General features: G+C 36.2%; 1 protein-coding gene across 1 annotated transcript; it reads right to left on the bottom strand.

Annotated features, from left to right (window-relative positions):
- Positions 1-203: 203 nt before the first annotated feature.
- Positions 204-16,525, bottom strand: LOC116175712 (ATP-binding cassette sub-family G member 8). Its single transcript, XM_031493968.1, has 14 exons — positions 16,467-16,525; positions 4,179-4,343; positions 4,000-4,131; positions 3,819-3,956; positions 3,612-3,771; positions 3,146-3,348; positions 2,963-3,101; positions 2,558-2,917; positions 2,288-2,513; positions 1,878-2,241; positions 1,544-1,832; positions 920-1,040; positions 591-871; positions 204-541 (listed from the first exon to the last, which is right to left on the bottom strand). Exons 2-14 carry the CDS (start codon positions 4,319-4,321, stop codon positions 323-325), a joined length of 2,775 nt encoding a protein of 924 aa, XP_031349828.1. The 5' UTR covers positions 4,322-4,343; positions 16,467-16,525; the 3' UTR covers positions 204-322.
- Positions 16,526-18,386: the final 1,861 nt, after the last annotated feature.

The raw sequence follows: 18,386 nt of genomic DNA, 5'->3' as shown, positions 1-18,386 counted from the left end.
CTGATGTAATTTAATAGCAATAGCTCTTCCAGAAATTATGGATTCCAAATGTTGTGGAGAGAGGGTCTTTAGGAACGGCAACTAACTTTGTTGTTATTGGATCTACGAAGTCTGTTAAATTGACAAATATGGAACAAGATCTTATACAAAACAACAAGCCTGTTGTAAATCACTTAAGTTTTTTTAAACGATTACCTTTCTGTTTTGTATTATTTTATTTTCTAACTTCTAGTATAAATTAAAATATTTACTTATTATAAACACTTATGTTAAGTATATAGGCACAGTATTCTATTATAAATAGCTTAACCTAAAATACAATTTAGCGTTGCCTCCAGGGCTGAAAGTTCTTAGTTCTTCTACAATTCAATACAAAAGCACCGATCGTAATTACGAAACAAATAACATAAAATAGAGTCATGGCGATCGCAGGATTGCCGTAACTGTGGTGTTGTCCGACCAAATATCCAAAATTCGAAAGAACCTGCGTTCCATTTGGCGGGGGACAAGGTAATTGCACTATAATGTCTTGGTGTTGCACCTAAAGCTATATGTTAGCAAAGTAGTACCTACTGGTGATTTTGGCTCACCTGTTTATTTCTACATAAAGTCGTGGCTAAACTACTTGCTATGGCCTCGGGTGTTAGCTCTTGATTTATTAAATACGGTAGGAGCCACGAAGTTGGGCTTAGATATCGCAACCATTCAATGTATACAGTCAAATCTTTAAAATGTACAAGATATCCCGATGACAATGAAAATGCACTGAAGATTACGCAGGAGATAATGGTCGCCGTCTTCGAACATGGAACCATGTAGACTATTGTCGTAACGAAAATTTGGACGCAACTAAGGTATAGCAACATCAGCCCTACAAGTTAATGCATCGGTGCCGATATAGTTATTCCATTTCGTTTACCTATGTATATGTAGAAACCATTGTAATTGTTTGGGCCCTGCATATACAGTCCACACATAGAGTAACTTGGCACTAGGTATACCAGCCAAATGAATAGCGACGGCAGAAGATTGAATATCACCTAAAAAACATAAAGATAGATCCATAACCTATTGTGATACCTCGGTTGTTTGCGTAGGATATTTAAAGTCTCGATTTCAGCAGACGGCGTTTATGGTTTCAAATAACAAATTCCCCCTCGGTTTACATAATGCACCCGCAAAGTTGACACTAGATTCGCTCAATCATGGTAAAATTATAAACTGGCATTGGGTCGAAATTATATCTGGAATGGTACTCAAGGCCCATTATTGAAAAGCAACTTGATCATAAAATGGAAAGGGCGTTTATATTATATTTATATTATTAATTGTTCTTTGTATGAGCTTTTAATTTCAACACAAATAATAAAAACATGCCTGTCTACAGGAGGAGGCACGATCAGGGCCCGGGTTATCTTTTTAGCGCATCTTGCCGCCCCCTTGAAAGTAGCACCCTGGTCTGTAGCCCAATTAGCCCATTTATGACCCGGAGCCTGGGTACGATACCGTAGATTGGACTGATTCCGCAGTCACTGCTACCTACCTTCACAATAACATAAATTAGTCTTCCATACAGCCCATCTTGTATGTCCCTGTTAACAGTGAAGACATTTCTGCGCAGTTCTCGTAGCGTTAAAGTCAGAATAAGCGGCCAAACCGTCAAACACATCACGACGTAGTGATATCCAAGTCTATCGTTTAAGTTTAGTTGAGAGTCACTATTAGGCACATCCCAAAATATAGCACCAACTATTAACGATAAGCTCGCCGACATTATCACTAAGAAGATCCAGTTGATAAACGTGCTTGGTTGAGTATAAAACATGGCTCGTCTAAAACGAGGGAGTGATATTGAAGTCAAATGATCGCTCACTTACGTAAATAAAACAATGGCTTGAGCAAAACAGTTGACATTTTTCGTGGTCATTGAAAGTTGCGAGGGCGGACCGGGATCGCTCATCGGTTCCTGTTTCTGCCGGAACAGTTCCGCTAGTTGTTCGATGCGCTGCGAGGATTCCAGCATCGCTTCCGCCGAAAGGTCGTCTAGCGTCACTAAGTCTAGGTAATAATCTGATGGGTTTTTAAAGGACGGGCAGGGATAGTCGACCATGGAGAAGTAAGGGATCATGTTCTTCCTTTTGCCGCTGTACATCGTTCTTCCCGCGGAAATGAGGACGATGCGTGAGAGCATCGTAAATATTTCGTAAGTCGGAGGATGGAGTGTTAATATAACTATACGACCTAGAAATGCTAATGAGACATGATACACTTGTAACAGCGGAAATACCGAGCGAATTTCCACTTCCTCCCGTGGCCCACTGTCTTAAATATTCTATTAGGAAGAATGTGTCAAATATATCCATTCCCTTCGTCGGTTGATCCAGCAACACTACGTCTGTGTCCAAAAGTAAGTGACAGGCTACATTTAGGCGGCGCGTTTCCGATATCGTCATCGCCGAAACCTTTGTATTTCTCACTTGTTCTAATCCTAAGTCTTCTATTAAAACATTAATCTGCAATCCAAAAGTTAACTTACAGTTACAAGATAGTAACCTACCCTATCCATGGCATCGATTTTTAAATGGTCTAATTTAGCTGTGGGCCTTTTGAGATCATAGTGAAACCTGAGCGTTTGTAACGCCGTCATATCTTTGCAAAGATTTGAGTTATTTTGAGTGTATGCAACTCGCGGCTTCAAAATGCCGGCACTAACGCCGCGTCCGTTAAGAATAATATCACCGACCGCCGGTTTCGTCTTTCCGGCGATTACATCTAACAACGCGGTTCCTTCTTCTTCAGATGTCGCCATGATCGCGACAACCTCACCACCGCGCGCCTCGAATGAGACATTATTTATAAGAAGGTGCTGATTCGCCCCCAAACACGTTGACTGGGGCCACACTCCGATTTCGCACATCTGCAAATAGCTTACTAAGGAGGGTGGTTTTAGGAGCGCAATTACCTGTAAATGGGGGTATATGAATGAAGGCCCAATTTCGTCGTCGCGATTTAAATAGTCGCCCCTCATAACAGAATGTCGCCGCCGTGAGGCCGGTAGCGAAATGTGACTTTCAGTAGGTCGCCCTAAATTGCTCATCGCACTAAAATTGGAATTTTAAGATCGTATTTTTTTCGTCTCACGTACCTGTGGTCAACAACATCGTGCATATGAGCGCCAAATTCGGCGACGCTATTCCGTCTCGAATCAACCCACCGACGGTTTGCCGTTCGACCGTATTCGGCGGATAACAAATTCGCTTCCGAATTACTTTTGTGCCTGTTCCATTGGTCCGTGGTTTTAATTCCACCCTGCTGTAGCGCGGCTAGAGGTACTTCCGGTGGTCCTGCCTACAAAAGTTCAATGGTCTGTTAAAATGTTAGACATCAAGTGTGATTCATTGTTTTGACTCCTTGCCAGAAAAGGAAGTGCATAACGGCGCGGTACGTTCAACTACCATTTCCTCCGGAAGATCAATTTCCATTGATCGACAAAAGTGAAAGTTACAAACAAATCAAAAGTGTGTGGCCACAATTTATAAATAAATGAGGCGTGTAATATACGCGTTCCCATGAATTTTAGGGGTCATTACTTATAGGAAATTCGGCCCTACCCCGTGTCCGTGATGATACGATGGATGAAGATTCTGCATACGGAAGTCAGGGTCGGAGCGGTACTTCCTGCTTTGTTTGTATTGATTTGTTGTTTCGTTGTCGGAACTGTCGTAGCCTGAGCTGCCTTCCCTTGGGCCTCTAGTTCCCGCTTTAGGCATTCTAAAACATCGGTCACGAAATTGTTAGTCAATTTTACATATACGCACCGAGTTCGAGGGCGTGTTGAAGGTCCCCTGTTGATTTGCTGCGGCGTACCAGATGTATTGGACCCACCTTGATTTGGTGGAAAAACTCGTGGCAAGCCAAATTTTAAGTAGGTGTACATGTTGGATCCCAAAGCTGATCTAAAAAAGGCTTTAGTTGCGTTCTCCCGACGGATGGACTTACTTGGGCCCATATCTTGGATGCGACAGGATGGATTGAACCGTCGTGTCTCTCAACTGAAAGTTTCCATAAGGCAGAGGACTTTTATCGGTCGAACCTAAAGCACTATCCGTGAAATCCGAATTGAGATTTTGTCTGAAAGTGTAAAATTAGTAGTGTGGTAAAGAATGCAAGTGCCACACCTGTAGATGGACCACGCATGCAGATCTTCACTAGCGGCACCTGAGAATGGTCGAAAATCCGGGTTAGATGGAACTGAATACTTCCGTTCCATTTCATAACTCTGCGATCCACCCCCTTGAGAAGGGGTCCGACTTCTTACCATCTTTTCTTACGCTCTCAGCGATCTGAAACAATATTCCGTTTAACCACAAGTCTCAATGAACCGAAACGTTATGTAAACCGATGTAGGTGAATACTCTTAGAAGCATTTAGCATACATTGATGAGATTTGTTTGTAGGTTAATACCCAAAGGCGCTTAACTAGATCTTAATCACCTCATGAAATGGCATGAATTAGAGAAATTAGTAGGTAAAATTATCAAATTAACATTATGTGACCAATTTTGACAGTGTATTAAATGATTTAAACAAAAAAAGATTATGTAACGGTTAATTTTGATGTAACATTAATGAGATAAAACTTTATCTATTATTAAATAAGTAGAGCATGAGAATGAGGTATTGTTCCCAAAATTCGACATTTTCATTATGCGATCTGTAAGAACTGCGTGACGAGACGTGGTAATAAATAAGAAACGACGCATTTTAATCAAAAATGAAAGATATTCGCCGAAAAGAGGTTTTTCTACTTAATGGGCTTTTTACTTCCGTTTTTTTTGCACCAGTCTTTTTAGGGAAATATGGAATGTGATATTAATTTCTCCATGAGTAAAGATCTACTATATTCAAATGTAAATTTAATCAATTCGGCAAGAGTACAAAAAACAACGCGGAAATATATTATTATGACTACGTTATGCTTATGGAGCATGTTGACGGTGCTTATATACCTCACTGTATAGTGTGTTCCAACAGAGTCAACACTGATGTGAATTTTATTCTTATGGAAGCTACAAAGTCTGTTCTAATCAATCTTATCATATGGATGATGTATTTTTACTCAGGATAACTGTGGTCAAATTGAAAAACAATTGAGCATAGGGTGAAAATGTTCAATATATAACTACCCTTAATTGATTACTAACGGAGCTGTAAATCATTACATATTAAGTGATGTTTATTAACATTGGAAGCTCCAATGCAGTTTACCTTAGCCTACACCTAGACCAACGACTAACATGGAAAAAGCACATCCAAACTAAATATGAAATATCTGACATATGTAGTGGCAAACCCACTAGGAGTAAGACAATATTCATTCGTCACTGACTTACTTACACTTAAGCACGCCCAAAATTACTACGACAGACTCTAGGGCTACAACAATGATCTCGTACACCAAATGAAGACTAAATTGGATCTGGCCTCATGACATGCAAGCAACATGGTCCTCCGACGAGCAGGAAGTACACGTTAGAGAAGACTGCTGGGTATCGGCACCAATTAGTTAATAACTCATCTCTTTCGGGTCAAATTTGAAGCATTACCTACTCATTATAGTAGTTCAGGTGTTCGTTTGACAATCGACTTCAAAAGACGGCGAGTTTCCGATGTGAAAATTAAATGCGGTAATTACGTACCTTTATTTATTATTTAAATTGTGTAATAATAAAAGCGTATAATTAGTGATGATCTCAGAGTGGTTCATTCTGTTTTTTACAAAGTAGTTAACGGTAGTGTATTGGCTAGAGCTGTTTATTGAAATATTTACTGTGCTTCATATAGCTTGCATCGCAGAACATTGTAATTACACATAAATTATGATACTAATCATTCAATCACCATAAATTCCCAGCATTTTTATATTTATTTGTACGTTTTTCCACTATAATCTCGTTAACGTTGCTTTCTTTAATTGATGTTATTTGCCGGTATTTCTAATTGCTGCGTTACGCCACTGCCCCTGTTATGTGAGCTGCCGGCGGCAAACTTGGCACTTTACACTTTTAAAATAAGGAATGTCAAAGACACTACAACAAAACCGATAAGTATAGGTCTACGCCATACCTAGAATTATGAAGTGCAAATGAAATTACTAGATACTTCAAGAGAGATCTATTCTAAACTTCCAGTAACATTTATTTTCATCGAACAGTTTTTGAATCGTTTCGGGTTTTTTAAAGATTTTTTGAAAATGTACTGTATTTTGGTTGGATTTGAAGGAAATATTAGTTTTGAAGCGCGAATCAAACAAAATCTGGATTATGTTGGTCGGTCTGTCTGTCTGTACTCTCATATCCGGCTAAACGGCTGAACCGATCGGATCTAAATTTGGGTCACATATTCTTAAACGTAAAAGGAAAGGCTTTTGGGCGGAATCGCACATGTGTGTTAAAATCACAAAAAAATATCCATTTTTGACGTTTTTCCATATTATGGCTAAACTATGGCGTAGGGCATCCCAGACCGACCCGTTCGAGTTCCAAGGAAAAACTTGATTGAAAAACTTTCATTTCCACTACACCATCCTATAATTCAGCCCACACATCTGGTACCCTTAGTAGTAAACTCCAAATTGCCGTTCGGCTAATTTTCTGTACTTGTTCAGTCGAAAAGCACAAAAGCTTTTTTTCGCATTAAAATAGTGACGCGTGCGTGACAGGCATTAGCATAATCTACAGTTGGATTGCAATATTAAAATAAAAACATGACTATTTTTCCATAAATTTACGGGATATTTTCGTATATAACCATACAAAAAATTAATTGCTAATATTAGTATAATATATAAACGGTAAACATTTAAACAATAAAGGAGTGAATGTGGAATCCTATAAAAGTGATGTAGGTATACCAGTATAACCAACTTTTCATGGTTTGAAAATACTTGAAGGTCGTATCCATAAACAAAGCTTACGGGTGGCGTTAAGCTCATAAAAATTCAACTTTATCTGTATATAAAATTTTTCACTTTAAAACAGCATGTAAATGTTCCATGTCGTGGGCAAATATATAAACCAGAACACACCAAGTTCAAGTTCATTTCATGGCTTCTAAACGAACAAAAAAAAGACATTAGGTATTACCATTTTTTACGTAATCAAAAATGTTCACAGGTAATTAACATTGAAGAAGTGCGTCTGCTATAATAGTTACAGTTATTTAAACATTAAGACGGTTCGAACGCAACTGTACAAGCCGTCATCTGTTAAATGTTACATCATTTTTTTTCATGATTCTTTCCATCAATTTAACCTTTTTCGGAATTACGCTCAGTTACCGGAAAGTGTGTTAATCTGCGTGTACGAGCAATTCAATTTTAATGTATTCATTGAAATCGGTGTATTCGTAACCTTCCTATTCATTATTATTGGAAATTAATGCAAAGATTCCAATCAAGTCAATTTTTTTGGCCAGTATTTTGACCATCGCTAGACGAAACGGTCCGGTACCTGAAATTGGTAAATTTTCCTAGAATTGTGAACTCATCGTGTTTGTTGACCTTCTGCTTTGTGTAAACAAAAGGTCACTTGATGAAGAACGCCGAGACAATAAATTCCTACGCTCTACCTATACAGAGCATTGAAATTACTCATTATAAAAATTCCTTGGTCATAGAAGGAGACCAGTAAATATTAAGTACTTCACCGCGCTAACCTATTTTCAAGAACAGCAGTCTTACTATGGAAACATTTTGTAATAATGTAAGGCGAATGCTGTAGAAAACATTTCAGTCAAAAAGTAACCCCCGGAATACAATTTAGATCCCATATTTATGGAATAATTTTATTTATTCTAATTGCCTTCATTTTTAAATGTGAGGGATTTCAGTCAAAGCAATCAAACCCGCTCTACACTTACAAAAATTCAAGCCCGATTGATCCAGGGACCCCAGCACCCTACTCCACTACGTTGAGCAAGCCGGTTGATAGTTCGACAATGGCACAAACTTATGCAAAGATTATCTTGCAAAAACACCAAAGATTACATCAGAGTACCCAACCTGCGCTAGCCCGTTTGCCACACGAGTTTCCGTTTGCTTTTAAGGAAAATCTTTCCACCCCAGCAGAAAGGCGGTTGTGCATTGCTTACAATTTTAGAACCAAAAATAGAAAAGTTATAGATCTACGCATACCCATACCCCCTCTAGATTTTATATATGAGGGTAGATTTGCTATGATTATGGATCATATTTCTGACCCAAATATTAAGGCTTTTGATTGGGTCTTGGGTCCATACGGGGTATACCACAATTAGATAGTTAAACATGTTGCTTAAGACCAAAATCAAGATTAGGCCTTATAAAGATGACCTTAAACGTTCTGCGTATACCTGTTCTTTTCGTTTCCAGCTTGATTAATTACATCGTCTTTCGTTCTTAATAGTAATAGTAATATAAGGCAGATACTAACGCAAACAATCACCAGAAAAGTTACTATAAATAGTAAAGTGGTTCCCTATCACAAAAATTCAAAAACGCAACTGTCACTGGAAATATTATTAAAAATGATAAAGTGTGATTCTAACGCAAGAAGTCACTAAAAAGTTAATAAAATAGTAAGTAAGTAGTAAGTCTAATGGAAAAATCACAAAAAAATTTACTAGAAATTGTAAAACCGACTTACCGACGTAAAAGTCAATAAAAATGTTACTAAAAAAATATTACACTAAAAGTGCTATAAAAAAACCAAAAAACCTGCAACACTTAGTCGTTTTCGTATAGGTAGCATTCAAATTACCACTTTTTCACAATGATGAAAGTTACTCTTTTTAAAATGGTATCCAGAAAGTATATATGCAAGAAAATGCTCAATTTTTTGTTGGAAATGAAATCGGTCGAGCGCTACAGTTTCCCAAGGGATTTTACGTGGTTTCCAAGCGAAATCTCATACCACTACTACATTCTTGAATCTTATTCTGAGACTTTCTTTTCGTCGAAGGATGACGATAGTGAAGATTCAGCATCTTTTACCCATTCCTTGAACTCGCTGCTAAACTTCTCCAGTTTCGGTTTCCCTGCTTGTAATTTTTGCAATATCATGGACACTATAGTCACAATTCCTTATGAGGCTTCATATTCGGCAGAGAGTGCTGCTTAAAACATTGAACAACGGTTTCATTGTCGATGGCTCTAGTCCACAATTTATTGCTCAGTGTATGCTATCCAAGAAATTATGATTTCGTACTTTTCTTGTACACTATGCAATTACATAACCATAACTTTAATAATAAATAAATAAATATATATTCATCCTGTAAGACAAACAAAGTGTATGGCACAAGTCAATTAAACACAAATAAGACAAACATTTGACATTTAACATTTAACTGATAAAATCTTCCACAGAATAAAATAAATTTGCCAACAGGAAGATTTTGAGTTGCCGTGTGAAGGTATACAGTTTCTGCGCGTTCTTGATTTTGGACGGGAGTTTATTGAACATTTTTGCCCCTATTTAGTGATCAAGATGGCATTACTTCTCCAAAAAGTTGTGGCGTTAATTAGTTAATATGACCCTTGGTTTTTTTTTGTAATTAATCTGATCACATTTGCGTTAGGATCGACCTAACCTAAGGAAAATATCAACCGATTGTGCCGCTTGAGACCTCTCATACCAAGGAACAAAAGGGCATTGCTGTACTGCCGAATTTGAATATTTCATTCCGACTATTTGGATAAGTATAATTAACCATAATTAGGTTAATGGGTTACAGATAACAACATCCGATTAAGTCAAGATTACATCCGTTAGGTGCGCTCTTAAAAAACTTGAAGTTTGACATCGGCCCCATATTTTTCCGATGTCGGGGAAAGAAAAGCTGGAAAGTGAAGTTTCCTCCACCCGAAATGGACGTTTAGATAAATAAAAAACGTACTATGAAAATGATTTGTAAGTACCAAAATTTTGCCTTTTATATTTTCGTCTAGTGATGGAACAGCAAAGATTCTTGTTTGAGTTAAATTTTGGAGGTTTTGGGATGTTTAGAGTGTTCCTCAATGCCACTGTCGATTTACCCCATTTTGAGTAACAACAATACGTGTACTTTCCAACGTGACGTACTCATGGCCCAAAGAGTATTAGTATAGTTTCATTTTTAGCGGATTTTTGAAAAAAAAATACGCGATTATATTCGTTATGGCTGGCTGGCTGGCTGGCTGTCCGGCTGAGATCTCGGCAATTACAATAGCTAGAGACAAATTTTCACTAAACGCTTTCTGCTATAGTGTAGATTTGCAAGCTCTAGTCTATTTTGAGTTAGATTACTTGTGAGATTGATAATTTTAAGCTTTACTAATACAATAATATTATCATTGAATAAATAGTATATTAAGATACAAGTGTATAATCAAGTCTTTAAAGCACGCGCAACGAGTTTAAGGGCACGACGCAAAGCGGAGTGCCTTTAACGTTGCAAGGGCTTTAAAGACCAATTATACACGTGTATCTTATAGTATTTTTTATTATACCTGCAGTATAATTTAAAAATAGGAAATACAATGAAGGCATATTGACGTTATACTCGAATACATGTTTAATTAAGTGGGCTGGGTGTTCGAAATTTCACGATTGCCATGGAAATGTCACTTGACGTTTGCTTATAATCATCAATCATCATCATCTTTGTAAATAAAACGATTTCCGTTGAAAAAGATAATACATCGTCCATTAAATCGCTTGTAAAATCTAAACAAACGTTGGTAGGTGTAAAATCCAAATCCAGTCAAGCCTATTATAAAGAATATGAAAAGTTGTTTCCATGGATGAATAGGAAGTTACTTACGAATACAGTCTTAAATGCATCCATAATGCTGGCATATATGAAGCAAATGTCAAAGGTATTTAAATCTTCTATATTTTGGTGCATTCATTCAAAATTTTAAAACAATGCTGCGATTAAAAAGTGGAACAGATTTGGAAGCATACCCTAAATTACGCGCGTTTGTGAAAGCTTCAACCAAAGGATAGGTACAAAAGCCAAAGAAATGTTCTGCATTTACAGAAAGCGACCTAAGGGGATTTTTTATTTCATCCAGATGACAGTTTCAAAAGTCACACTTGAAGTATCGTTACTTAGCAACTTTAAAGCACGTGTGTTTTAAAGGCCCTTTTTCGCACGCATTTGAGTGTTTAAAACGGAGATTGTGATTCAGGTATAATAAAAAAGTGATTTTATTCAATTATATTACCAAAAATGCGCTTTCACCATGCATATGCTAATTTATAACTTGTTTGATAACACACGCATGATATGAATTTACCACCCAATAAATTATCTTCGCTGAAATTAAAAAGGTCGAAAATACATTAGACATAGTATGTACGTTCTTATCTAGCAATAAATTTACAACTACAGTAAAGTTAAAGGAATCCCCGCCCACTTAAAAATAAAGTGATATACCAAAAAATGTAATATTAGCGTAATCGAGCATTATTCACCATTAATTATTATTATTCCTTTATTTTCAATTTGCCAACTTTAATTTTCATTTGACTCAAAAGGAGCATTGTCGTAACGCTCGCTACAAATTGTAATCTAATTAGTAACACTTTGTGGCAGTTTTTCACTTTAACAAAACAACAAATCAGTAGCAAAATTCTGTAAAATTAAAATGAATATAGAACCATGCCAAATTAATTTCACACACGAGCTAATTTTTTTAAAATGTTGTAATGATTACAACACTTCCAATGTAATAATTTAAACTAATTACAACAGTATTGTAGCATTATCCTGTCCGATAATTGTTTTTAAGAAGACCTTGTCTGAGCGATATTAATAAAGTTGTACAAATTGGTTTATAACAAATTAATTAAGATAAATGACTCAGGGTAATTGCGACACGTAGCCACTTTCACTGCAAGCGTGAAATAATGAACACTTGGCTTACTTTTGACATTTTCTCGTTGTGATTTTCATTATAAATCAAAGGGACAAATGAAGCCAGATATTTGCCACATATCGTCATCATTCCATGCATAGTTTTCCACAATTATGCAACATGCGTGTATCCATTCCATAGTGGGAGTCGTTTCGGGGACAATTTAGCTTTATTACTTTTATTGAGGGAAGTCGCGCCGTAAAAATACGTTTCGTTAATAAAAGTTAACGAACCAGTGTTTTTTTAGATTCTTACTAATTTGAAGTTTTTTAGAATTCAATAACGGTGCGAGCCATAACGTTATTTTTATGGCGAATACAGTAAACCGCAATTGCTGCGAACGTGAATATCAGTTATTCATTAAATTGAAAGACATTCCAAAATGCATTCGCTAATTTTATTCATCAGTGTGGGCTACTGAGCAAGAGGTACTCTCTGTAACATTTTTCCATAGTTAAAACAGACCTTGTGATATGCAGTGCGGTCGAGGGGGTGGTCTACCAAATTGCCCTCGAAATTGCCATTTTGAAAAATTTTGTTTATGAAAAAAAATGAGTATTATCATCACCAATTTGGATATCATATTTATTAACGAGCTCCTAGCGAGATTAAAATTTTGCGGTGTGTCCGTCCGTCCGTTAGCACGATATCTCGATAACGAATGGACCGATTAAGATGAAATTTTGTAGGTGGATTCTTTATGAAATTTGTAGATCGGGGTTCATGAATTGGTAATGTATCCCAAAAAATAAGGAAGGCCCTTTTGACATCTCCGTGAGTTATGAACCGAATTGCATGAAATTCAATATGCGTGTAGCTTTAGTTATATAAAAAGCAATTCCAGAACTTGAGCCTAATCGATCAACATTGACAGTGCCCTTTTCGCATCGTGACCATTTAAAAGCAAATGTAACACCAGTTTCAAAATTTGGTTTTGAGCATGCGCAGTGCTAACTTTCTTATTTATGGAGGGATTTTAATGAAAGTTGATACATAGCCACTTGGAATAAAAGCAAATGTAACGCCAGTTTCAAATTTTGGTTTTGCGCATGCGCAGTGCTAACTTTCTTATTTATGGAGGGAGTTTAGTGAAAGTTGATACATAGCCACTTGGAATAAAAGCAAATGTAACGCCAGTTTTAAAATTTGGGTTTGCGCGTGCGCAGTGCCAACTTTCTTATTTATGGAGGGATTTAAATTAAATTTGATACATAGTCACTTGGAATAAAAGCAAATGTAACGTCAGTTTCCAAATTTGGTTTTGCTCATGCGCAGTACTAACTTTCTTATTTATGGAGGGATTTAAATAAAATTTGATACGTAGGTAGGCACTTGGAATAAAAGCAAATGTAGCGCCAGTTTCCAAATTTGGTTTTATGTATGATGTACAGTGCCAATTTTTCTTATTCATGAAAGCAATTAAATGAAATTTCATACATATACACTTTAAATAAGTAACCCCAGGTTCAAAATTTGGTTTTGCACATGCTATAGCCATATCCAGGAGCTCGTTTTCTAATTGTAAATAAATGTACACGTGTAGCTGACAACTACATTTTAGCACTCTAATTTAAAAAAGAAACCCCACCGATTTTATGCCATGTCGAAAGGTAAGCAATAGGTACACATTTCTCATTCAAAGGAACTGTATTGGTATATCATAACAGTAGCATTGGCGTAGCTCCATACTTTACAGGTTTGAGATATTAATCTTATTATATCGGGCGATCAAAAATGAGTTACCTTCGAGTCACCTTTGGAAGTTCGAGTTAAGTAGATTTCCCATGTAAACAAAAATTCCAAAGGTGACTCGACGGTCACTCATTTTTGATCGCTATGTACTTCACATCCAAATAAATGACGTTTAATTAGCTCGTACAGCGTACTGGATAATTTGGTATTGCACGCACAGTGCTTTGTTTTCTAATATTGCACGGATGGTGCTTTGTGACTTCACTAAAATAAAATAAAGATCCTCAACTTTACTTATTGTTTTTTTTAATATTCTTGCGAGCCAGCAATTAATTAACCGCACTACATCGTACCAAATAAGGTAAACATAATCCCAAATTTGAATGAGGTAATTTCATGTAAAAAAACATATCAGGAATAACAATAATGACGCATGATAGGCGTCTATTAGTATATTATGGCCAGCATTGTTATTCGTATGCTGTGAACTGAGAAAATTTCCACAAAAAGCGATATAGATAGGGCGGTAGAGAATGTTCAGAAGAACCCTCAAAAACCAAGATGGTAACGGACCGAAATCAAAATAGGACATATAAACCTATATACATTCCAAATTTCAACAAAATCGGTCTGAAACCAGCTTTACCTCCATTAGATATTACGTCCGTCATTTGCAATTATTTTTTTTACCAGGAAACACAAATTGGTTGCTTTTATTTTCAACTTGTTGGTTTACAACCCTGGAAACTTTTTATTTGTCGTAATTGACTGCCCAGATGCGTTCCTGAAATTTTAACTACAACTACTTCGGGGGTAAGATAGGTAAACGTAACACATCATATCTTGGAGATTTTTTCCAGTGACACTAAGATTACCCCCGACCGCTCAGTTGCTCTATTTTATACCAAAGAGGTCCTTTTGGCGCCACGGTTTCTTAATTCCTACGTGGTCAGTTTGACAATTTTATTTAACTTTCAATTTTAAAATCGCGATTAGAAAATATGTCGACTTGAAAAAAATGTTGCACTAGTTGCACATAAGGAGGTTAACAATGATAACAATTTGCGAAATGTAACCCTGAACACGTTTAAGCTGTCATATGTTTTAGTTTGGACATTTTAATTGCCGACAAATTGTTGTGTACATTTAGAAATCTTACGCTATTTTACGTCAAGTTAGTGTTTACTTTCTATGTACCGATTTTGATTTCTAGACATGACATTTCACATCATGAATATTCCATTCCGGTAATAATTACGTTATTAATCCAAGAAAATTAATTACGGTAGGTACCCGATCATATCTCACCGTCCATTTGTAGATCGCAGAACATAATGGCCCAAAACATTAACGCATACTCAAAAGTGAAATCAAGTTAAATGTCTCGATTTGAGGTCACCATTTTTCTAATCCAATTTCTTCGCTTATGGAACGCCCTAATACAGATTACGGTACAATTTAATAATAGTGAAATTCCTTTAAATTAATATAATAAAATCGGTAGACCGGAACATTTTAAGTTCGTGATTCCATGTCCAGCTCGAGCGTTTGCACGTTTTGCATCTTACTTGCAAAGTTGTTTACAGTCAGTAACCTTTCCAAGGACTTCTTATTTTATAACCTTTTGATTCCTTCGGATTGTTAGCGTGCGTCTTGAAACAAAAAAGGAACAACGAACATTTTCACGGTTGACGTCTCGAAGAAGGATTACAAAAAGTAATTAAAACAACAATGACTTCACTCGTCAGTTGTATAGTCGCGCTGTCATTGTTGAAGATTTGTTAAATAATTAAGATGTTTGATGAGAATACGAGATTAGGCTGCGGGTATTTGGAATGGAATATGGTACCTTATGAAGATAATTGCACGCAAACTAGACCTGCGTATCTGCAAGATGGTCTTCTTAGTCACGGTTTCTCTACTTTCGATAATTATCTTCTGTACGGATTTTTATCCCAAATGATGAGCTTTTTAACCTGTGTAAAGCTCCCATCATATGCATTTCTAGTTTCGGTCTCTGGCCAAAATTACTATTGCAGCAGGTGGTCCACAAATAAAGAAGTTTTATTTGCGCATGAGCAATCTATTTTTCATACGTAACTTCAGTTCACCTATGATAGCATAAGTGATGTGGAGACCCTCCATTAATTAATGACGTAAATTTGAGAGACAAAGGACTCATCAAAATTGCTGCTCAATACAATTTGCAGTTTCGCATATAAAAATATCTCGAAAAATATGAAGTTGATGGTCTTAAAGACAAAAAGTCACAGTGAAAACATGTAGGCACCATCTTGTAGAGATTAAAATGTTCTTCTGGAGAAAGTGTTATTCGCTTTTTGATATATTTTCAAACAGGATTAGCAAAAATTAAAAATTAAAAGGAATATGGCTAACATCGGTGTTTTTCGAATATCTTCGGAACTGATCGGAGTTTCCGAATTATTAAAACATCATTTTACTAAGGCCTAAAGTACGTAACTTTTTTTTTAATTTATCAGGCTGTGTATCTTTTATAGTTTCCCCCTGGGTTTCCCATTTTCCCATACTGTTCATTCTTATCTTGGAGACTGTATAGCATCTAAAAACTAGAACATTTTCTAATAAACACATCCTATTTCCAAAAAAGGATCACTTGCTCCTAAACGGGTGCCAATGTCTATCAAACGAGACATCAACGGAATTTGTTTGCAGTGCTGACATCTGGTAGCCCGCACGGACACACCGAAGAATAAACAAAACTCTAGGCCGTACATTATTTCAGCTTTCCGAGAACATGTCCAAATATATGTTCTGAAATATAGGAAAATTTACTTTCTGGTGCTACACTCACCTATTATCGTGTTAAATATCGACAGGTTCATTTCAACTTCCATAAATATCACTTGTATCTGAAATAAAGAAAAAATCATAATTAGAACTTAATAACTAAATCATAAACTAATAAATAACTAGTTTGGATAAATGAATAAGTTCCGACAGGAACTTGGAACCGATAGCTCTGGTAGCTGGTTCGCGAGCTAAACCTTTTGTTGTAAACCTTCATTTACACAGAACCTTATACAGGTACTATTTATTTCACAACACAAATTTATATACATTATTTACAACACCCTTTAATACAAATTGAGCACTTTGAGTCGACCTACTTCGATTGTAGGCGAAATGTGACTAACTTGAGAACTTAAAAGTGAACTAATTAACACCCTAAAACTAAGAACATTTATTGCACCCATATGGGCTGCAATATTAGCGCAAAGGACCGCATGCAAGCGGCTCCTTTGCCTAGTCACGTATTACATAACTTAAAAATTAGGGTGACAAGCGAAAACAACAGGGAAGTCATAAATCGAAGTAAACATATGAAATTTGTAAAACCGCACGAAGCGTGTGAAAGATTGAAAAGGAAAAAATTCTAACAGTTCTGAAACAAAACAAAAATAAATGGAACTTAATCTAACTTAACAAAAATACTTATAAATTAATAATATAAAAACCGGCGGCGTCTAAATTGACAAACAACAACTACAAATAACCTCGAAATTATGTTTTACATATTAAAGGAGGTGGTAATTAAAATTATCAACCTCTTGGGGTGAAATATTCTAAAGGGAATTTTCTAGGGGAATATTCCGGAGACTTCAGACTAAGATTTGCAGAATTTCAAGTGTTGCAGTTTGGAGGATTTAAATATGAAGAACTTTAACTTGAAGGGTATGAAGCATACGAGGAATCTAATAGTCCGTGGAAAATAAAAATTGCAAGAACTCGAACAAACAATCCCAATTCATAAGAACCTGAGAGTGGATTATGAAAAACTAAAGAATTCGAATCTTTAGAAGGGGAGGAATTTATATAAACAAAATGATCCAAAAAATCATAAAAATCCAAAATATTCAAAATGCGAATCGTATGATGCAGAAGAAGAATTCGAAGAGTTTTTTAGGATGAAGAAGCACTAGTACACTATATTATTGTGGGTTATTGGTGATTTTGTTTTACTTTCGTCAATTTCTAGGATCATTTTAAATTTATACCCTAAGATTTCTGAATATCATACGAATTCGAATCGTCTTAGAAAACATGAATCTTATGGATTTGAAGGATATTCCAAATCGAAAGAGATAATTCGAAAATTTGTAACGTTTTTAAATTCTTTTAATATTCCTTTTACTACCCTTTATGCCATCTGCGCATTTCTCCTATAATCTTGCTGCAGTTAGCTTTGTTGATAGAGTTTTTATTTCATAATTCTTTTTTTGCCGCTAGAGGTCATCCGAATCTACTTTCCACGAGGCGTAGCCGTGTGGTTTTAGTTTCACTTTTTTCATTAATAGCGTTCATATCGAACGTATGGCATTCAAAATTTAATCTACGGCGATCCAAATAGATTTTATTCTCATTTTGATTCATCTAAACGTTTTCGTCAATTATTAATCAAAATTATCACGTGTAACCAAGTAATTATCAATTATTAACACATAAGGCTCGCAAGGGGAGAATGCTGGTCACAAAAGGATTAATATCGGTCTAGAATGAAGAACATATGATTGTAGACCGGGATCAGGTGTTCTATAACCGGCATTCTTGCCTGACGAGTATTATAGATATAGTGCTATTATGAGAGCAGCCGTAACAACATCCAAGTGATCATGCTAAATCTGACATAAAGACCGTTATAGATAATATGGTTTAGAAAGCCGTGTGTTTGTTTACCACTGAAAGAATAGAAACAATAAATCGTGTTATATAC

Source organism: Photinus pyralis, unplaced genomic scaffold, assembly GCF_008802855.1.
Source record: "Photinus pyralis isolate 1611_PpyrPB1 unplaced genomic scaffold, Ppyr1.3 Ppyr1.4_LG7, whole genome shotgun sequence".
NCBI lineage: Eukaryota > Metazoa > Arthropoda > Insecta > Coleoptera > Lampyridae > Photinus > Photinus pyralis.
This window is presented reverse-complemented; position numbering and strand designations above follow the sequence as displayed.